The 22,680-nt window shown below is 40.1% G+C and overlaps 1 protein-coding gene across 1 annotated transcript; it reads left to right on the forward strand.

Annotated features, from left to right (window-relative positions):
- The first annotated feature begins 2,128 nt into the window (after window positions 1-2,128).
- Window positions 2,129-18,417, forward strand: PRKAB2 (protein kinase AMP-activated non-catalytic subunit beta 2). The gene is made up of 8 exons (XM_027535439.1): window positions 2,129-2,373; window positions 2,637-2,819; window positions 6,665-6,831; window positions 7,663-7,756; window positions 7,971-8,091; window positions 11,107-11,240; window positions 11,901-11,969; window positions 13,865-18,417. Exons 2-8 carry the CDS (start codon window positions 2,664-2,666, stop codon window positions 13,940-13,942), a joined length of 819 nt encoding a protein of 272 aa, XP_027391240.1. The 5' UTR covers window positions 2,129-2,373; window positions 2,637-2,663; the 3' UTR covers window positions 13,943-18,417.
- Window positions 18,418-22,680: the final 4,263 nt, after the last annotated feature.

Consider the following 22,680-nt stretch of genomic DNA (forward strand, 5'->3'; position numbering starts at 1 on the left):
ACTAATGATGTTAACCTGCTAAGCTTGTGTTTGTTAAGTTTCTCCACTGTAAAGTTATTCTTTTTTCCTTTTTTCCAAATTGTATTCTTTGGAAGGAAGTTACTAGGCTCTGCCCATACTTAAGGGTTGAAGAGTTATGATCCATGTCCTTGAGGGCAAAGTATCTACATAAATTTTTTATAATTCTGCTGTATGGGAAGAATCCTCTCCCATGTATTTGTTTATTCAATTATTTATATCAGTATGGATTCATGGGTATTTATTTCATAACATGGGTTATAATCCAATTCTACATTATTTATTCCATTGCTCAAAGTATTCCAGCTTTAGCCATTTGGAGCTGTTGCACTGGTGCCTCTGACATACCATCATTAGTTTTTTTAAAGCACTTCTTCACTTTCTGGCACTACAAGATGCTCCAAACTCATCTTGTACATTCCCTGTCCCAGTTTTAGGAGCAGCCGTTTTGCTCGGAGTCCTGGTTACTCTCACTAGAGAATGGTATTAGAAATAAAAACTTGGTGCTAAGTGTGCTCATTGCTACTGGGGTATCATGGCTTCCAGGCCCTTCAGAGGACAGAGCTTGGAAATATGTGTATACTAACTCACGAATACACAATTATTTCTATACTTATCCATCTATTTCTACACTAAGCTAAATATGACTTCATACTAATGAGAGAGGTAAAGCTTATGCAGATTGATAGGGAGTCCAAGGCCCCTTGAGGAGGAGGCAAGCATTCTTTCAGATATTCTTTTGCCTTAGTCTCGTAGGACATGTTTCCCTTAGTTCAGTTCACTTCAGTTCAGTCGCTCAGTCGTGTCTGACTCTTTGCAACCCCGTGAATCGCAGCACGCCAGGCCTCCCTGTCCATCACCATCTCCTGGAGTTCACTCAAACTCACGTCCATTGAGTCAGTGATGCCATCCAGCCATCTCATCCTCTGTCATCCCCTTCTCCTCCTGCCCACAATCCCTCCCAGCATCAGAGTCTTTTCCAATGTGTCAACTCTTTGCATGAGGTAGCCAAAGTATTGGAGTTTCAGCTTTAGCATCATTCCTTCCAAAGAAATCCCAGGGCTGATCTCCTTTAGAATGGACTGGTTGGATCTCCTTGCAGTCCAAGGGACTCTCAAGAGTCTTCTCCAACACCACAGTTCAAAAGCATCAATTCTTCAGTGTTCAGCTTTCTTCACAGTCCAACTCTCACATCCATACATGACTACTGGAAAAACCATAGCCTTGACTAGATGGACCTTTGTTGGGAAAGTAATGTCTCTGCTTTTGAATATACTATGTAGGTTGGTCATAACTTTCCTTCAAAGGAGTAAGCGTCTTTTAATTTCATGACTGCAGTCACCATCTGCAGTGATTTTGGAGCCCCAAAAATAAAGTCTGACACAGTTTCCACTGTTTCCCCATCTATTTCCCATGAAGTGATGGGATCGGATGCCATGATCTTCGTTTTCTGAATGTTGAGCTTTAAGCCAACTTTTTCACTCTCCACTTTCACTTTCACAAGAGGCTTTTTAGTTCCTCTTCACTTTCTGCCATAAGGGTGGTGTCATCTGCATATCTGAGGTTATTTATATTTCTCCCAGCAATCTTGATTCCAGCTTGTGCTTCTTCCAGCCCCGCATTTCTCATAATGTACTCTGCATATAAGTTAAATAAGCAGGGTGACAATATACAGCCTTGACGTACTCCTTTTCCTATTTGGAACCAGTCTGTTGTTCCATGTCCAGTTCTAACTGTTGCTTCCTGCCCTGCATACAGGTTTCTCAAGAGGCAGGTCAGGTGGTCTGGTATTCCCATCTCTTTCAGAATTTTCCACAGTTTATTGTGATCCACACAGTCAAAGGCTTTGGCATAGTTAATAAAGCAGAAATAGATGTTTTTCTGGAACTCTCTTGCTTTTTCCATGATCCAGCGGATTTTGACAATTTGATCTTTGGTTCCTCTGCCTTTTCTAAAACCAGCTTGAACATCAGGAAGTTCACGGTTCACATATTGCTGAAGCCTGGCTTGGAGAATTTTGAGCATTACTTTACTAGCATGTGAGATGAGTGCAATTGTGCACTTCGCTGACTGTGGCACGGGCGCCCCCGCCTGGCGCTGGAGGCAGCGCGTGGCGGCTCACCACCGAGCCGGCGGCGGCTAGAGAGGCCGGCTGGCCCCGGGCGCCGTAGCGGCACGGCCGCAGGGAACGCGCGCGGGGCGGGCCCCACGCCACTGATCTTGTAGCCATTTTAGGAGGAAACCAGGCTCGCTAGCCCCGGGCGAGGTTTCAATTTCGATAACTTTATTGGTGGCTTTATCCGCAGAACAGCCATCGCACCATTGGTCCCGGGAGGAGGGAGAGCATCGCGGGAGGTGATTGGGTTGGGGGTGCCCCTGGACCGTGAGCGCGGGGGATGCGGGGGAGTTCCCGAAAGGGGGTTTCTTGAGCAGCCGGCCTCTGGAGGGTTTGGGGGTTCCGGGTGTTCTTGGAGGCCAGAGAGGAAGAGGTCCCCCAGGCACGGCTTCCCTGGGGCGGGGATTCCCTAGCCCGGGTCCCCAGACGCAGGGGCGGGGCCGGGGGCTCCCCTGACAAGACTGCCGGGGTGTCCCTTGCCCCATGCTGTTCCTTACGGCAGGTGGCCCCCGACTCGAGCTGCACAGCCATGGGAAACACCACCAGCGATCGAGTGGCCGGGGAGCGCCACGGCGCCAAGGCTGCGCGCGCCGAGGGCGCCGGCGGCCATGCTCCGGGTAAGGAACATAAGATCATGGTGGGGAGCACCGACGACCCCAGCGTCTTCAGCCTGCCGGACTCCAAGGTGAGCGTCCCCACGCCCCCAGTTGGTGGTGGTCCTGCAGCAGGCTGGGTGTCAGGCCTCCTCCTTCCTCTTTTGTTTTTTTCTTACCACGCTGACCCGAATTAAGGCTTTTAGAATTAAAGGTTTTTTTCTGGGGACGGAGATACTGAGTGGTAATTCTTTTTGCGGTGCTGCCTCAAAATAGGATAGAGGCGGAGTTCTTGTTACTGGACTCCTCTGTTTGCCACATTTTTAGGATGAGGCCAACCGCCCCCTCCCCCCACCCCCGCCCCCAACCTCCACCCTTGATTCTCCTGACCGGCAAGGGTGCCTCTTCTAGAGTATTGATGAATTTGTAGGTTGTGAAAAACTTCAGACTGTAGGTTACCTGAGTTGCTGACCATAGGCGGCAGTTTCTCACATTTGCCCTAAGGTAGATAAGTGACTTACTTTTCCCTGAACACTTCTACTTCTTTGTATTAGTCTCATTTTTGCCCTTCTAAGAGATCAGCACTTCAGATCCTCTTTCTCTTTGGCATGACTGTGAGCAACAACCCCTTGCTTATATGAATACTTTTTCCTAGTCTTGGAGATCAGTAAAGGACATTATTTGGTTGACTGCTTAGTTTTCATCTCAAACTTCATAGTTGTAGCTGAGGTGCTTTTTTTCATATCCAGCTACTTCTTAAGTGGGAGAGCAAATAAGTTTAGGATTTCTTCACTTCCCGGTAGTACTTGATATTACCAAGCTGAAAAGGGACAACCCGCAGTTTCCCTGAAGACCTGGCTGTCAGTCTAGGACTTTCAGGAAAGTGGCAACTTGTGTTCACTCTACAGAAAGGATAGATGGAGCTGACAGCAATAAAATTACATCCGAATGTTTCGAATCACTTTTAGAACTGTCTGCATTAAATACAGTAATTCCACCTGGTAGTCTGACTGGGATGAAGTAGAAAAATGGAGGGATTGAGGAGACTGGGGTGTGTTTGATGTTATCACTCATCCCTTGCCACACATCTGAGGTTTTATTTTATTTACTCTTGTAAATGTGTGTGTGTGTTAGTCATTCAGTCGTCTCCGACTCTTTGCAACCCCATGTCCATGGGATTCTCCAGGCAAGAATACTGAAGTGGGTTGCCATTCCCTTTCCAGGGGATCTTCCCTATTGAGGGATTGAACCTGGGTCTCCTGAATTGCAGGCAGATGCTTTACCGTCTGAGCCACCAGGGTAAATAGAGAGTAATTTTGCTGGGTTGGTAATACATGAAATGTGGATTCTGTTTATTTTCTTGGATCCCAATTGAAAACATAATCACAAAGAGAAGTGAAGGTGATTTCTTGGGGTTTCTTCTCTGTTCCTTTCTTGCTTCTTCCACTTCAGGACTTCTTCCTCAACACTTGGGCTGTCTCCCCAGCCATCTGAATTTACTTCTTCAAAGCTTTCTCAAGGTGATTGTATTTTTATCCATTTCCTACACTGATGACTCAGGATTTAAGTACTGTGTACTTTTCAAACTGTGACTGCAGTAATCGGTGTCCTGAATAAAAGCCAGGTTGCTCTGTCTGAAATGGAGCCTATTTTGGATCATTTTTTCCCTTACCTCAGTCTTGCCATTTGTGAAATAAGATTGGTTCAAATAATTCCCAAGGTCATTTCCAAATCTAAGATTTTACAGTTGCTCAGTCTATTCTGTTTCTTTCCTCAGTGTTTCACTTAAACAGTTTTCAATTGTAATTCTAGTTGTTTTGCCTCTTTTCCTGATGATTTTGCTGACTATTTAACTTGGAGTAAACAATCTTCCTGCTTGTCAGCTGCACTGATGCCTACCACAGAAATATCATATGTGGAAGGGCTTTCTTCCAAAGTTAGGCATATTAATAGTTTATAGCTTTCAAATTCTAAAATAATAAAGCATACAAGTAAATGATAGAAACAGTGGCAGAAGGGCCTATATTGCTTCAAATGCCACCGTTCTTCAGTGAACTAGTTCAATGGTTTTCAGTCCTATTTGCACATTAGACTTACCTGGGATTTATTTAAACATTTCATGGAAAATCTGAAACATTTTCCATGTTTCAAAGTCAGGAGAGCAGTGTAATGAATCCTATATAACTGTCATCCAGTTTAAACAATGATCAAATCATGAATGAATTCATATTGTCTATACCCCAATCCACTCTACCCCCACCAATTATTTTTAAGCAAATCCCAGCCCATCATATCAAATATTACTTTATCTATAAGTATTTTAGGATGTATCTCTAATGATGAGATTTCTTTATTTATTTTCAACATTAAATTTTAGTATTATTGTCTGGGAAGCTTAAAAATAGATTCCCAGGTCCTATATCTGAATCAGAATCTGAGGCATATGTAATTGTTAGGAATGTAAAAATTTCTGTAATTCTAATCCAGACTGTCAAATGAGTTCATTGCTTTGAGAAAATGGAGATCAAGTTTTTCTCTTAAGTCATTTTCTTATATAATGTGAAAGTTCCTTCAGTTCTCTTTGTTTACTAAGGATTATGTTGCCACTAACGTCTCATACTGTAGTTTTGAGGAATATTCAGAGACAGTATGGAAGGTAGACTGCCTCAGCCATTTTGAAAGTAAAGCGCAAGTGAATAAACTAGTCTTTTTTTTAATCCCACATTATTTTATTTGGTATTAATAATATTTTGGCTTGTTACCATGAAGACTTATTACCAAAGTCATTTAAGCCACTCTAAAGTGTGGATCAACAAACTTTTTCTGTAAAGGGCCATATAGTAAATATTTTAGACTTTGTGGCAGACCATACAGTCTCTGTCACTGATATTCAGTTCTGCCATTGCAGCATGAAAGCAGCTATAGAAAATGAGTAAGTGAATGAGTGTGGCTATTTTCCAGTAAAACGTTATTTGTAAAAGCATCTGGCTCACTGGCCATAGTTTGCCAGTTTCTGTTCTAAAAGATAGTAATGAAAAGAAACTTGACTTAAGGAGTCAGTTTTTTTCTGCAACCCTACATACCTCATTTGATATTGGAACCACTTTTTTAAAGGAAACTGTGTTTTTGATCTGATGCTTCTTGTAGCTCCACAATTTTCATCCCTACTCCTGAAAATTACTAGTATAAGCCTGGCATAGATGAATAAGTAAGATTTCATAACTATTTCTCAAAATTTAGGAAACCAGTGATCTGATTTTTATATATTTAATGTCCTTTTATAACCTGTTAACTAAAGAGGAAATTATGAATTATTTAAGAATTTTAGTATCTCTAATTTCTATTACAACTGATAATTGATAATTGAGATGCTTATATTTACATATGAAAAATACATGGCTTAGGACTTCCTTGGTGGTCCAGTGATTAAAACTCTGTGCTTCTGCTGCAGGGGTGAGGGTTTGAATCCTTGGTTGGGGAACTAAGATCCTGCATGCTGCATGGCACAGCAAAAGAAAAAAAATAGATGACTAACTTAATTATTTTTTGTAGAACCGTGCTTTATTATCATATTTTTTCTCTTAAGAGATAAGCATATCATGATTGTCTGCCTATGAGTTAATCTGGTAACAGGAAGTAAGATTTTTTGTTTGTTTGTATTTTAAGGGAAATCCTAAGGCTCTGAAAGGATGAGTGATTCATGCAGACTCAGAAATTAAGCTATGATTTGGGCAGACTTTGAGCATAAGCCATTTGACCATTTGGGTCCTAGATGAGTTTCTTTTCTATAGTTTTGTTCAAAGTTTGATGTAGTTGCTAATTTCAAGACTTATTAATCCTTATCAGAAATGTAGCACCCCTCTCTGCCCTAAGGAGGAGAGTGACCTTTTCAGAATTCCAGGGTCACAATTTAGGGATGACCTAATCCTTCTTACAGCTCCCTGGGGACAAAGAGTTTGTATCATGGCAGCAGGATTTGGAGGACTCCGTAAAGCCCACACAGCAGGCCCGGCCCACTGTTATCCGCTGGTCTGAAGGAGGCAAGGAGGTCTTCATCTCTGGGTCCTTCAACAATTGGAGCACCAAGATTCCACTGATTAAGAGGTGAAGACAAGTGTCTTGGTTGAGTCTGCTGGGTCCAGGAGTAGAGACCCAATTTCCTTTCTCAGGAGAGAGACTTGGCTGGACTACTCCTCTCCACCTGCTAGGGACTTTCTCTAGAACATTTTTTGTGACCAGTAACTATATCTGTGACTTTTTTTTTAACCTTATAGTGAGTCAGAGATGTTTTACCACTTACAATGTCATTGCCTTAGAGGGACTTACAACAGTTTTGTAGGTATGTTCTTTAGCATTGTGTTAATAGAAGTCCTTTCTATGCTTGTGGGAAGTCTCCCGTAACTGCCTGAGTCCAGCTGCCCTGACTTCTGCACTAAAACAAAACACGTTGTAAAGTTCTAGGTAGTAATGTTATTTGTTGCTTGCAGAGCAACAATGAGTTATGTAACTGACTATGGCCCTTTGTATGTAGGTAATTTTCTAGAAAATGCTCACCAAAATGTGGAAAGAGTACCTTGAGGCACTTCTTATCCTGAACCTACTCACTATCTTTTTTACACTCCTGAGGGATCTGTTCTGCTGAAGCAAAATAGTTGTACTAAGGTGAAACATTCTGGGGGATTAATATCTTTATTGTTCTTTTCCAGATATTAGTTAAAAATTAAAGTTATTAGGAGGGATAGCAAATACATGCTCAAGGGGATATAGAAAAGGAGAATGGGTTTATAAATTATTAATTTTTACTCCAGGGGGTGCAATCACTTAGGAATATGGGAGATCACTGGTATGATACTGTGATTGCCTCATGGCTTTTACATTTATCTTCTGTCTTCTAATAAGAATTTAGCCTGTTTAACTTTCTGTTTTCTTCTGTAGCCATAATGACTTTGTTGCCATCCTGGACCTCCCTGAGGGAGAGCACCAGTACAAGTTTTTTGTGGATGGACAGTGGGTTCATGATCCATCAGAGGTAAGACCTTGACCTCTGAGGGTAACCACTGGCTTAATAGTCTCCTTTTAGCTATTATTCCACTGGGTGTCAAATATCATTGCTTTTGGATTTCCCTGTTGATAAAAGATGGTGGTGCCAAGTATAATCCCTTCTAAAAAGAGGAGAGTTGAATGGATGAGATGTATTTGAAATGGGGATTCATGAATTTTTTTTTTTCCATTCACTGTTTCAGCCTGTGGTTACCAGTCAGCTTGGCACAATTAACAATTTGATCCATGTCAAGAAATCTGATTTTGAGGTGTTTGATGCTTTAAAGCTAGATTCAATGGAAAGCTCAGAGACATCTTGTCGAGGTAATTTTGTAGTATTTGCTCTTTCTTGATCTTTCCTTTCTTATAATGCATGTTTCTTCCCAAGAGTGGTTTTTGTTTTTTTCATTTTCGATTTAGGTATCTTCCTAATTGTATGTATGTTTCTCCTATAAACATTTAGGTCATATTCTCTGAGAATGAAATCTGTGTAATGTATTTGATTTCACAGTAAGTGAAAGTAAATATATTTGATCTACATTAAATTTACATTGTAACCCAACACACATCACACAAACCAGTAACATGTCTTGCAGTATGATGTTTGCCTTTATTACATGTAAAGCACTTTATTTTCTGCTTTATTCTTCTTTTTATAAACAACGAATGTGCTGTGATCTATAGTTTAAAAAGCTATTTCTAATAATTTTTCAGTTTTTTCATTGACCTTTGATAGTATCAACTAGCAGGAGCTACTTATGTCTCCTTTGTCTTGTTTAGCTGCCTCAACTTAATCCTGCCAGATTGATAGCTTAGTTGGCAGTTGTATATTTAATAGGCCCTACACATATGGCAGTCTTTGGGGAAAAAAGAGTCATAAAAACCTCAAATTTCTTTTGTGTGTATGTTAACTGAAATTTTTAAGTTTTGGGTTAAAAAATCCTCGATAGAGGAATAGACCTATATCCTTTTGTTTCTCCCAGTACTTTTTCCAAGGCCTTCATCTCTACTTACATTGGCTATAACACCAGAAAAGTGATTTGCCGTCCACATTCACAGTTACCAGTTTTGTGACTTTACAGTAAAGACTGTGAGTGTCTAAAGAACTGTGTTCCCAGTAAACAGACTTCTCCCTTTTGAGTTCAAAACCTGCCTCTGCTACTAACTAGCTTTCCCATTATGCGTAAGTCCTTCAGCATTTTTAGTTTTCAAAGTTTCTTATCAGTAAAATCAAAGGTTTAAGCTCTCAGTGATTCTCAGCTGAGGAGACACAGTGCCTAAGTGAGACATATTAGAATCTCAGGACACAAGGGTAGCTTATGCAGAATAATTTCTAAGAGAATAATCAATAGTATAATATTGTCTGCTTAGAAAAATTACAGATATTGTTTTCATTATATAAGGTCAGAAAGTAAGGCTGGACATTGTTCTTAACTGGTGGGATAGAGATTAAAGAGAGATTAAAAAATACCAAATTAAATGTCAAGGCCACTATGGCTAAATTTTTGCATTATATGATTCTAACAAAGCAACCAGTGAATAATAGACATATAATCATAATTATATAGAGAGAAGACTAGCATACTTTTGATATTCTTCCTTTCCTTCTTTCACCCAATTTCCTGATCCTCTGAGGTAAGGTTTAGAATACATTTTATTAGGAATCTTGAGTTTTAATCTGCACTCAGTGACCATCTTGCTATGTATGTGACTTTAGCTAAATAACTTTACCTTTTTTTTTTTTTTTTTTTTTAATGAAAAGGGAAAAAATACTGTTCTGTGTACTTGCCAAGAGTAATTTTGTAGTTCACATGACAAAATAACAGAGTACTTTGAAAAGTGTCAAGTTCTATATGTTTTTAAGATATTGTTTAATATAACAGTATTTTTGCTACTCTTTTGCCCCACATATAATTGAATTCTGAGTCCTTATGTTGAATTGGTTTAAAAATCCTTCTTACTAGGAACTGTAAAAAATATTAAGCAAAAACTTATAGTTCTCCTCATTTTTGTGTTTCTGTTCTTATCTGTATATACTTTTCCCATTTTTTAAAGATTTAATTTCACATGCCATAAAATTCACTCTTTTAAGGAGTATAATTAGATAATTTTTAGTGTATTCACTGAGTTGTGCGACCATTATCACTATCTAATTCCAGACCATTTTAATCACCCCCAAAAGAAACTCCATTCCCATTAGCAGTTACTTCCCATTCCTTGCTTCTCTCCACCTCTGGCATCCCTAAATTATTTTGTGTCTCTATGGATTTTCCTATTTTGGACATTTCATATAAATGGGATTATAAACTTTGTGGTCTTTTTCGTGTGGCTTCTTTAACTTGGCATAATGTTTTGAGGGCTCATCCATGTTTTAATATGTTAAGTACTTCATTCCTTACAACTGAATTAAATTCCATTGTATGGGTATACCATTTTGTTGATCCATTCATTTAGCTGATGACACTTGGACTGTTTCCACTTTTTGTATGTTACAAATGATGATGTTATAAACATTTATGTTCAAGTTCTTTTGTGGACATCTGTTTTCATTTCTCTTGGGTATGTATGTGCCCAGGAGTATAATTGCGGGTCCTACGGTAACTTTGTGCTTAACTTCTGGAGGAACTGCTGGACTGTTTTCCAGAGTGGCTGCACCATTTTGCATTCCAGCCAGCAATGGGAATAGTACAAAGGTTCTCGTTTCTCCACATCATCGCCAATAATTATTATTGTCTGTCTTTTTTTATTATAGCCAAATTAATGAGTGTGATGTGGTATCTTATGGTTTTAACTTGTATTTCCCTAATGACTACTACATTGTTAGCTGTTTTTCCTCGTTGTTACAGTCATTGTAGTATCAATAGTCGTAGAGTTTATAACCTTTATTGTTGCTTGGGTGGGAAAAAGAAAAATCTAATATTTTCATGTTGTTTAATAGTTTTAAAGGCATTGTCACATCTGTTGTCTCATTTGATTCCTATCAAAACACTGTGAAATAGGGCAGAAATTGTTGTTTTCATTTTATGAATGAAGAAACTGACTATAGTAGAGAGATTTGTCCCAAGTCATACAGTTGATAAATGGAGTAGCTCTCCCCTGAACCTACATCCTTATCTCTTCCCCTGTCCTCCACATCATGTTGCCATGAAGAACCTCATGGTTTATGTTCAGGATGACCCAGACTTTTTCTTTGCCTTATAGTTATAGACCCAACAAGTCACAAGTTAATGATTCTTGACTTCTACCATATTTAATATTACCTGCCACGTATTGACAGTTTTTTCATGCATCTGTACTAGCTGTCCAACTTTCCTTTATATTTGAATAAATATCTTCCAGACCTTTCCAGCTCACCCCCAGGGCCTTATGGTCAAGAAATGTATGTGTTTCGATCAGAGGAGAGATTTAAATCTCCACCCATCCTGCCTCCTCACCTTCTCCAAGTTATTCTTAACAAGGACACTAACATATCTGTGAGTATTCTAAAAATATTGCTGGGGCATCTGAGGGTTACTAGGATCATTTGAGCCAAGATGTAGTAATCTTAGAGGTTGGGATTATTACAAAGGTCTGTTGAATATGAATCATGTATGTATCAGTAGCATTACAGGTTCCTTTTTCCAGGGCTGTGTTGTGACTTTTCCAAGTACTGATATCAAAATTCATAGTTTTCTTCTGGTCCTAATGTATCAGCTCAGAGCTGTGGATTGCTAGAAACAGTTTCTAAGACTTTTATTCCAACATAAAATAAGAAGTATTTATCATTTGGCGATATCCAAAAGAAGCGTATTTTTCATATAATTTATATTTCTAGTCAATTCACTTGATTCCCACTAAGATTATTTTTGCCTCTTAACACAAACCTTCCATATGTGTTGTGGGTAAGGTCTATTAAAAAGAGGATGAATAGATTCTGAAGCTTAGAGTTTCTGCCCTGGACTCAGAATTTTTGTGATTTTCTGTGATGAGAATGTATTATTGATGTATACTAGAATAAGTGAATTATTTAAAAAAAAAATAATACCTTCTAGTTTTGAGTTTCTCAACAGTTCCAAAGATCTTTGAGGAAGAATAAACTGTTTGGTTTAAGATTGTACATTTAACCCCATGTAGTCTTTTTTTTTTTTAAACAGTGTGACCCAGCCTTGCTCCCCGAGCCCAATCATGTTATGCTGAACCATCTCTATGCATTGTCCATTAAGGTAAATGGTGGGCCTGCTTCTTCACATAGCTCCCCAAAACAGGAGGGCAAGAGTTGAACACATGTTCTCTAGTGGTTTGCTGAAGCTGGCAGTAATGGTCCAGTTATAGGAGAAGAACTTTCTTTTTTTTAACCAAAGGGTGAGTTGTTTATTCTAAATCTTAGTCTTGATATCTGAGTTCTGGCTAGCTGAATTGCCCTGTGATTAAATGGACTTTTTTGTTTCTTGGTTTCTTTTTGGGTAGCTATAACCTTTGCACCACCTACTTAATTAAGTGTGAGTTCATAGTAAGTACTAGGATTTCATTTGCAGAAAAAACAAGTTTACTTTCCAGTTCAAAGAATGCTTAAATCTGATATTAAGGCCTCCAGTGTTTAAAGGTGGACATGAACTGCTTTAAGGTGCCTGAGTCGTATATACGCCAGTGCTTGCATCTTTCCTATACACTACTCAAAGGAGAAATGTGACCAGACTTGCCCTGTGCACCGCCAACCCCACCCCCACCCCGCCGCTCCCCCGCTTTTAGAATGCTTCTTGGTTTCTTAGAATGCTTCTTAATTTCTCTGCTGCTTTAGATTCTGGATTGAAAATATCTGTTCAGTCCTGTAATGTCTTTGTGGTCTGGCTGTTGGGATATTTTATATAGTTCTATAGTTACCAAACTAAGCTGAGCATCAGCAGAATTATTTGGGGGAAGTTTGTGAAAATACAGATTCAGAAGCTCTATCCCCATGGATTCTGAATAAGTGCATCTAGGATGGGCCTCAGTAATTTTATTGAGTTGCTTATGTTTCTTAGATATGTAGCCAGATTAGGGAAATCACTGATACAGCTGTCTGTAACAGATTACAAGGTACTTATATACTACTGAATTTAATTTTCCTAATAAGCTTGTGAGATAAGTATTATTTTTAACTCCTGTTTTAGAGATAAAGAAACTAAGGCTAAGAGAAGGTCATATTGCCAGTAAGGACCAGACAGAGGACTGAGGTCCTGTCCTATCCTCATTCCATGTTCTTTCCTTGAGATTATGGTGCTGGTTTTTCCAAGTAGGTCTTTTTGTCACCTGCTCCTCATTTCTACCAAACTCTTTCTGGAGTTAAATTTTTTACCTGCCTTGCTGCTGTCATGTTTAGGCTGTGATTTGTATACTATGGTCACAGAATGTCAGTCTGGTAAGTATTCATTGTGGATGATACCTATCCCTGGTTCTCTCAAGATAGTTTAAGCTGTTTGGAATTGCTTCATTGGATGGAGTGTCTTTCCAAGGAGAATTTTAGGGTCTACTTTGTTCAAGGATAGAAGATGATTCCTGAGTCCCTTCTTGATCAGAGAGGATGTTTTTTAAGTCCAGCCCCAGATACTCAATGGAAATTAGACCTGTTTTGGGGCTTGGAAATGGTTTTTCAAAAGGATCACTGCTGTGATCCTTCTCATTGCTTTTAAGACTTCCTTCTAGAAACAGATGTCACAATATTTCTTTTTTTTTCCGTGATAGTTTTAAGCCCAATATTTGAATTTGAGGTGGAAAAGGAAGTGAGGTAGAACACTAATATTTCTTTAGCACCTATTTTCTGTCAGTTTCTGTGTCAGATATTTTCAGGTAATCATTAGAGCCATCTTAATGGTGGGTATTAACCTTTGTAATGATGAGGAGAAAAGACTTGGAGATAGGAGTCGGACGCAGCTTAGCAACTGAACGACACTCAGGGTCACAGAGTGTAACAGTAGGTGTCAGGATCAAAACAAATTGATTTGACTCCCAAACCACCTTTTTTTAAATAATATCAAAGTAACTCTGTTTAAAGTGAGCAACTATGAGGGATTAATGGCTGGGAACAGCTGTTTTCATCCTGAACTAGTGAATTAACTGCATGTGTTTATTTCCCTTGCAGGACAGTGTGATGGTCCTTAGTGCAACCCATCGCTACAAGAAGAAGTATGTCACTACTCTTCTGTACAAGCCCATCTGAGGGATCCCTTCCTGCCTCCCAGGATTCAGGAGAAGCATCTCCCTTGCCTTTCTGGACTGGACCAGTCTTAGCTGGGACTGGAAGGCTGATTTGCTTTGAGGCTAATATGTGTGTTTCAGTGCCTGAGTAGGATGCTCTGCTTTTGCATTTGATTGCAGATGAGAGCTTTATGAGTTTATGGAATTTATTTTAACACTATATATATATATATATACATATGAAGGGAAAGTTAATGGAAGCCTCCTAGCTAGATGTATTCTCCCTGCCTATGGGAACTCACCAAGACCTGTTTGGGAGAGCTTCAGGAAGAGCCATTACAGGAATCTTTTTTCCTAAAGTGAATGAAGAACAAACTCTCAGGATCCTTGTTGGGTGGAGATTCTATCACTGCTACTACCTTGGCTCTCCAAGGAATGGACTTGTGCCAGACTGCTGCCCTACTTACAGCTGCCTCCTTGCAGGAGCAGCTTTTCTTGCATGGGTTCTCTGTATTCCCAGAGAATGTGGCACAATCTGTGCTTTTTTAAATGATACCAGATGCCCCATAAGAACCCTTTTCCCTTTCATTTCACATTCTTGCTTTGTTAGCCTCCTTCAAATCCTATACCTGACCCTTCCTAGCACAGAACTTAGTAGGTAAGTGACCCATTTCAAAGGCTTTGTGAGACCTGACCCACCTCACAGACTAGGGCTGCCAGAATGTCTCCTTTTTAAGCCAGCACAGGCCCATGACACTTTGTTACCACTTACCTTAACTTCTACTGAAGAAACTGGCTTCCTATGATATGAAAGGCAGAATGCAGAAGGTCTGTTTTCTTGTTTTGGTTTGGTGCCACAGTTAAGGCTGTATTGGCACATTCCCATACTTTTTCCCACCTGGTTTGGCCCTGCTTCCATGTTTTCTTTCACAGACAGCTTTGAAGGTAAGAGTAAAACTAGTAAAAACCTTCATGTCTTTTGTCCTTGGAAGATTTTTATGTGCCTACATTTTTCTTTTCTCCAAAAAATGCCTTTTCATTGCTCTAAAGAGACTGCTTTTGGAGAACTTAAGCTTTCGATAAATAGCTCACTATTTTCTTTAGCCCTCTACAATCGTACATTAATGAGGCTGACTCTGTGTACATCATTACAGTAAACACTGTTCTAGATACAGGCCCGTTCAGGCTCATCTTGTGCACCTAAAAGTTTCCTTCAACTTAAAGATTCATTACGCCAAGAAGCAAGACATTACCTTTGGTAGTCTCAGCGATGAAAAATATTGCTTTCATGTGCTAAATGCTAACAGTCATCTTGCTCTTCTGTATCTTTTCCCAAAAAGTGTTTGATGATGAAGAGGGGTCAGTGATTTCCATTTGTGGAGTAAAAAGTTTCTATTCAATCCACTCTTGAGATTCAGAGATAAGTTATTTTCCCCTAAGTTTCTGTGGCTCTTGCATTACAAATAAATGCAAGCCAAACATTCAGTACCGAAGGAGGCCAGATTTGATGCTTGAGAGGCTCCTTGAGATGAGCCCAGTCCCACTGAAAGGGCACCCACATGTCAATTAGCTACCTCCTCTCTTTCCCATGTAAAGCTGATGACATAGTTGTCTTTGGGTATGTAGAACTCTTAGATCATCTGTGTGAGCAGTATGGTATGGGATTGCTGTCTTGCTGAGAATGCAAATTGCTAAGTGCTTTGGTGGTTATTTGCTGAGAGTAAATACTACTCTAGCCATTCGAGGCCACTATCTACAGCAAAATGCTTTTGTGGAGAATGTTTTATAGTTTTAGTCACATTTAGAATGGTGTACCATTCTAAAATTCTGTTAGAACCAACTGTCAGAATCTACACTGTCTCCAGTTATACTAAAATTTTGTATTTTTCTAATACCCAGTAAACAAGTGAGTCACTTAGGATTTAAAGTCTTGCTTGCTACATGGAAGGTTTTGTTGTACTTATATGTCTTGTCAGCGGTATTATCATGTAATCATCCTTGTGTTCATGTATTAAAATTTCTATTCTGCACAGATATATCATTAGCGTGGGGTAGGAAAAAAGATTCCTCCCATTTTTCTCAGGCCAGAGGCTTCTATGAAATGAATGGGTCTGTCTTCAGCAACAGCAGGCTTTGGTGTTGGTGACCTTCCAATCTTTCTAATCTGGAAACGTGCAGAAGGTGTCAGTTTTCCAAATTCTGAGGTAATCAATCTTTCAGCCAGATATGAAATTGGAGCCTACCAGCAGTTTTGGAAAGGGACAAATAAGAGGAATTGGATGATGACTTATGCAGCCCTGTCCCTTCTCTGTGCTGCTGATAACATCCCATGGCCTTGATAATTCCTATCATACTCTCCTCAGTCTGCCTCCAAGAAACTGTTCTAGGCTGAAAGGGAAGGAGGAAAGTACCCCAAAGTACAGCTCACTCATTCTTTTATATTGGTTAAAGGTATAGTTTATTTTCTGCAGAAGAATTTGACAGAGTTTGAAAATGAATAGAGTAAAAAATTGGGTTTTTTTTTTTTGTTTGGTTGGTTGGTTAGCTTTTGCCTATAAGAGTTTCACAGAGTCAATAAGTAAGAATGTAACTCTTTGAGGCGGCTGACTATTAAAGAACTGTATCATGGTATAGGAGTTGTGGGAAGCAGAGTAACTGAGCCGAGGACTGATACTAGGAAAATTAAGGCTTAAGTAACCCAGAACTAGAAATACCCTTTTTAAAATTAATTCAGACACATCCTGGTGTCTTTAGATCCCATTGTATAGAATTTGTCATATAAAAAAATCTTCCCTTTGTCTCTTGTTTCTGTTTTCTACACTTTGTTCTATATTGTGCTTTAACTTCATGTGTCAGGCAAACTTTACAAGGGTCTAAAGTCAAAGGTTACCTAAAGCAAATATTAGTCATCTTGCTGTTAAGGAAGATGTGTCATGGAAGGAAGAGCATCTGTGTCAGGATTATTAGCTTGCTTTAAGATTAGAGTTGAATGGGATTTAATCACTAGGCAAAACCCCTGAAGGGTATCTGGCCTCAAGAGTGTTGGCTTAAAAAAAAAAAAATGCTTATATATGGTAGAGAAACCCTATAAAAGAATTCAAGAGAAGTTTCTGACAGGATCCTATAAACCCAGGCCCAGTCACTTCACTCTGATTATTTCTAGTCTCTCTTACCTAATGGATCTGAGATAAAAAAATTTTTTGAAAAGTGTTGGTACTCTATGTATGCTGTTAAAATGAAGTTAAGAAAGAAGTTTTACTTCTAGACTGGGCTTATATTAATCTGGGTATAAATGAAGGAGACATATTAACGATAGACTCCCCTGCTTTTAATTGGGGAAATAGGGCTTTTAAATTTTTGACCTCAACTAAAAATTATATGCAATAGTCTTTGTTTGAGTATGTTTGCAATATGTTCTGTTCTCAGAGATCTCTAAATCTTCACGTTCTAGTGATTTGGGGCATAGACTTAAGAGCAGATACACCATTGGTTCCTGCATTATTCTGACTCATTGTTAAAGCTGAGTGCTTGCTGTATTTTACTAGGAACTGCTGACTCTAGTTACCCATGGGATGGAGGACCTGGGAGGGATAGGAGTTAGGGTCTTTTAAAACTCTGGATTTAGCATTTGTCTCTCCTTAAGCACCAATCACAATTGGAGGTTGAAGGGCTGTCATTTCTGCAATGAACTGGAACTTTCAGAATAAAAAGGCCAAATCTTTAAAAATTATAAGAAAAGCAGAGGAAAAGGCTCTAAGAGTCTGTTACTTAAGAAATCCAGTTCTTGGCAATGGAATCCCTCCAGGATTCAAATTTGGGCTTTGTCTTGATTTGCTTTACTCAGTTGTGTTTTGAATTGAATAAATTATTTAAAAGTTAAATTTTGTATTAGTTCTAACGTGAGTGGAGTTGAATTTTATGTAGCACAGTGCTTTTGCAGTATGATTGGTGTGAAATACTGAATATCTTGTGGGTTTTGTAGTCAGGTTAAATGACTGAGGAGTACCTACCCTAAGTATTATGTACTGGTCATCTAACTTCTTTTCTGTTCCCATCTACAGAACACCTACCCAGGTTGTGGTTTTAGAGCAGCCAAAGCTCACTAATGTTGATTAGTTCTAATCTCCACACTGGCCTCATATGTGAAACTTGCTTAAATTTTGGTAAATTTTAGAATGTTGGTTGTTACTTCACCAAAGCATTTTGAATGAATACAGCTCTGTTATAAAGGGGGAATAAGACTATAATTTGAAGGGAATTAAATATGTCAGTCCTCCTTTAAATGGTGCTTTTTGTAATCTTCAGTGCTGAGGGACAAAGCTGCTTTTCAATATTTCACAAAGGAGTGGCTTACAAGAATGGATTTTAAAGCTTTTCTCCAAATGTAATTTGTCACTGGATTCTGACATGCGTCTGAAAATTCTGTGATGTAACACATACTGAAATGTGAGTTTTTTCCCCATAAAACTGTGGAATAAAAGTATTATACAGCAATAATATTTGAGTTCTTCATCAGTTACTGATTATACCATCAAGATGTATCCATCCAGGTAGCCTCAGGACCTAAAGAATGTAAATTGCCACATGGATATTTTTAAATAGAAATGTAATAGGTATATGGGACACATGATATCATTCCTCTTCTTTTTGATGGAAGGAATGATGCTAAAGCTGAAACTCCAGTACTTTGGCCACCTCATGTGAAGAGCTGACTCATTGGAAAAGACCCTGATGCTGGGAGGGATTGGGGGCGGGAGGAGAAGGGGACGACAGAGGATGAGATGGCTGGATGGCATCACTGACTCGATGGACGTGAGTCTGAGTGAACTCCGGGAGTTGGTGATGGACAGGGAGGCCTGGCGTGCTGCGATTCATGGGGTTGCAAAGAGTCGGACACGACTGAGCGACTGATCTGATCTGCCAACATTAACTGCTGCTGCTGCTGCTAAGTCGCTTCAGTTGTGTCCGACTCTGTGTGACCCCATAGACGGCAGCCCACCAGGCTCCACCGTCCCTGGGATTCTCCAGGCAAGAACACTGGAGTGGGTTGCCATTTCCTTCTCCAATGCATGAAAGTGAAAAGTGAAAGTGAAGTTGCTCAGTCGTGTCCGACTCTTCGCAACCCCATGGACTGCAGCCTACCAGGCTCCTCCGTCCATGGGATTTTCCAGGCAAGAGTACTGGAGTGGGTTGCCATTGCCTTCTCCAGCCAACATTAACTAGAGGAATGCAAACTCTGATTTGAGTTTTAGCACTTTCTGTAAACTGCACGCTTAGCTATCATCCTGTTCTGGATTAGCCTAATGGTTTTCACCCCTGGCCACACATTAATATTACCTGTTCAGATGCTATAAAAATACTGATGCCGAGCCTACTACTTTGTTGTTTAGTTGCTATGTTGGGTCTGACCCTTTTGTGGCCCCATGGACTGCAGCCCACTAGGCTCCTCTGTTCATGGGATTTCCTAGGCAAGAAAAATGGAGTGGGTTGCCATTTCCTTCTCCAGGGGGATCTTCCCGACTCAGGGACCAAACTTGTGTCTCCTGCATTGGCAGGCAGGTTCTTTACCACTGAGGCACTGGAAAAAAGTGAAAATGTTAGTTGCTCAGTCGTGTCCGACTCTTTGTGACCCCATGGACATAGACCACCAGGTTCATCTATTCATGGAATTCTCCAGCCAAGAATACTGGAGTGGGTAGCCAGTCCCTTCTCCAGGGGATCTTCCCAGCCCAGGGATCAAACCCAGGTCCCCTACATTGCAGGCAGATTCTTTACTGTCTGAGCCATGAGGGAAGCCCCTAAACGCCAATTAAATGAAAATCTCTTCCATGGGGTCCAAGTATCTATATTTTTTAAGCTCTCCAGATGATTCTAACATATATTCAGAAATGAGGACCATTATCCTGGAACTTCCCTACTTATTCTTTCTCTGTCAGATATGTACTTGTATGTGAAAGCAGGTTATATACTTCATTCTGACAGCGATCACTTCCCTCAGATGGCTTTGCCCAGGGCCATGATTATAATATCCTTATTATTTTCCATCCCTTTATTTCATGGCATTTTTATGTAGCTAGCATCTGGACTTTTCTTCAAAGAACACAATCAGGCTACTCTGTATTTGCTGCTCTGAAGTCATCTGAGTTAAATTTCCTCAAAGGAAAGAGGGGAATGACTTGGTGGGAGTGACTAGAGGGTGAGAACAGAGAGGGTTGGAGAAGTGTAGGTGTACAAGGACAGGTAATGAAGAACCACGATAGTAGAAATGGACCAAAACAGTTACCCCCAAACCTCAACAATAAGTCAGGAGACTGCATGCAGACTAGAGGTAGAGAGTGGTGGGTGTAATGGGGACTCAGCCTCTAGCAGAATAGTCTCCTAAACATGTACCTTGGTCACTGAAACAACAAAATGGCACCAGAATTCTATCAAGGCTCAAACTTTCATTGACGTGTTTTCTAAAGTACTTCCTTCTGGCCCAGTTGATCTGGAGTCTTGTTGTATCCCTTCCAAACTCCTCTCCTCTCCCACATCAACAATCACCCATGACACAGGTGGCTTGGAGACCTTGTGAGTCTCTCTGTGGCCCTATTTGGTCACCATTCAGCAGCACATATGGAGATCTCGAGTACTACCTCCCTTTCTCTAATCCATCCCCTGGCTCCAGGGCACTTACATTGGAGATGAACTTCTCTGTTAGAATTCTTCAGGCACTCAGTCGTACTCTGAAGAAGACTCCTGTCTTGAGAGTATTCTCTTCATTGACTTTCTAGGAAGGAGGGCAAGGTTCTCTGTCAGAAGGTCCACATGCAATAAGATATTTTAAAACAAAAATGGGTTTTCTCCAAATTCTCAGCTACTCTAAATTAATTTCCCTTGACTACAACTTCCAAAGCGCTCCTGCTAGTGCTAGCTTGTGATAAGAACATCAGATGACAATTCTGAACACCTGAAAGAGCCACCAAGATTACTGCAGACCGGTATACCTGGATCTTGGGGGTAAAAATCTTAATTCCCAGCTGACTGATCCTCAAAACTCTGACTACAGACCTAACTTAGTTCTTGTTTTCAGGGATATTTGTCATTGATTACAAGTTCTGGGTCATGATTACATGTTAGGTGTTGGGATTAGGTAGTGGAATGGCTGTTGCATTCAACAGGATCTCAGAAACTATTTCTTGGGGGTCAGGGAACAGACTGGGGATATTTTGAAGGTTTGGTCTTTTGTTGTATCCACAAATGGAAACATGAAGATGGTGTTTCTCTTTCTCCACCAGTTGGCAGAGCTGGCTCCTGGAGGTAGTCTGGGAGAGTGACCTAGAGTTAGGAAATCTGGGGAGAGTAAAGGAATCCAGGGATCTACCTGATCAACAGCCAGTCCGAGCACAGAATGGATTCTGAGAGGGGCATCTTGTTTTTAGATTAACAGGGAACTGTGGCTGCAACCAGGACCGAATGAACTAACATCCAAGAGGGAACGTAGAACCGTCCAAGGCAAACTGAGATCACTAGCCATCTTACTCCCTGTAGCTGTTTGCTGATTCTGAGCATGGGCTGAAGACTGAGCTTTGCCCAGGCAGAAGGTATATGATGGGGGTAAAGTGAAACCAACAAAGCCATTAGTGGTATGTGGTGATGGAGGGAGGAGTTGAAAACTTGAAGGGCATCAATGCACAGCTATTTTTCTCTAAAGGACACTTATTGAAGTCTGGACTGCATAGGAGGCTTAAGAGCTACCATAAGAGCTCATAAAAAGTAGAGCAAAATCTCCCAAAACCCCTGGTTCTGTGGTAATAAAACCAGCTAGAGAAAAGGAACTTGTTTGAAGCACATGGTCCCAAGACATTTGTCAAGTATTGGACTAATGTGGGATAGGATACAAAAGAACTATCCTAAAAATTCTTAAAAGGCCAAGTGGTTTCCAAATAATTGCATTCCAAAACAAAACTCAAGAATACCTATAGGAGGGCTTCCCTGGTGTTCTGGAGGTTAAGCATCTGCCTTCCAATTTAGGGGACACAGGTGTCCAGGAAGATTCCACATGCCATGGAACAACTAAGCCTCTGAGCCACAACTACTCAGCCCATGTGCCACAACTACTGAAGCCCACACACCTAGAGCCTGTTCTCTGCAACAAGAGAAGTCACTGCAATCAGAAGCCTGTGCGCCACAACAAAGAGTAGCCCCTCTCATCGCAACTAGAGAAAGCCTGTGTGCAGCAATGAAGACCCAGTCAGAGATACACAAATACATCTTTAAAAAAAAAAAAAAACTATCAATACAAAAATATCCAGCACATAAATAGTCACAACTTTGACACCCAATCAAAAATTACCAGACTTTTATTTCTGGTCAAAATAGAATAATAGGGACTAGATTTATCCTCCCATTGAAAACAACCAAAGACTCAGACAAAATATATTAAATAATGACTTTTAGATATTAAAAACCAAGCAATAAAGGACTTTAATCCCTGAAGAACAGGAAATTAATTTAGGCTGAATACTTTAAGAATTTCCCAGGTTGGATACTTTGAGAATTTCCAGTTTGGTAACTGCAAAGACCAACAACGCAGAATGCACGGGGTAGAATACCACAGGGGAGAAAGCAGCACAGAGATAGAGTTTAATAGATCACAGGCTAATCGCTTCCAGAAACACTCTCATAGACACATAGAAATAATGTTTTGCTATTTATTTGAGAATCCTATTTGGGCAAGTCAAGTTGACACATAAACCTTCACAACAGAATACTGTGGTT

This window comes from Bos indicus x Bos taurus, chromosome 3 (assembly GCF_003369695.1).
Source record: "Bos indicus x Bos taurus breed Angus x Brahman F1 hybrid chromosome 3, Bos_hybrid_MaternalHap_v2.0, whole genome shotgun sequence".
Taxonomy (NCBI): domain Eukaryota; kingdom Metazoa; phylum Chordata; class Mammalia; order Artiodactyla; family Bovidae; genus Bos; species Bos indicus x Bos taurus.

What these genes read in the sequence shown, in the direction of transcription:
- PRKAB2 (XM_027535439.1), top strand. Translation starts at nt 2,664, where the DNA reads ATGGGAAACACCACCAGCGATCGAGTGGCCGGGGAGCGCCACGGCGCC. An exon ending in TCAGCCTGCCGGACTCCAAG is followed by an intron (nt 2,820 to 6,664) that starts GTGAGCGTCCCC and finishes TCCTTCTTACAG; the next exon opens with CTCCCTGGGGACAAAGAGTT. An exon ending in CTCAGAGACATCTTGTCGAG is followed by an intron (nt 8,092 to 11,106) that starts GTAATTTTGTAG and finishes AATATCTTCCAG; the next exon opens with ACCTTTCCAGCTCACCCCCA.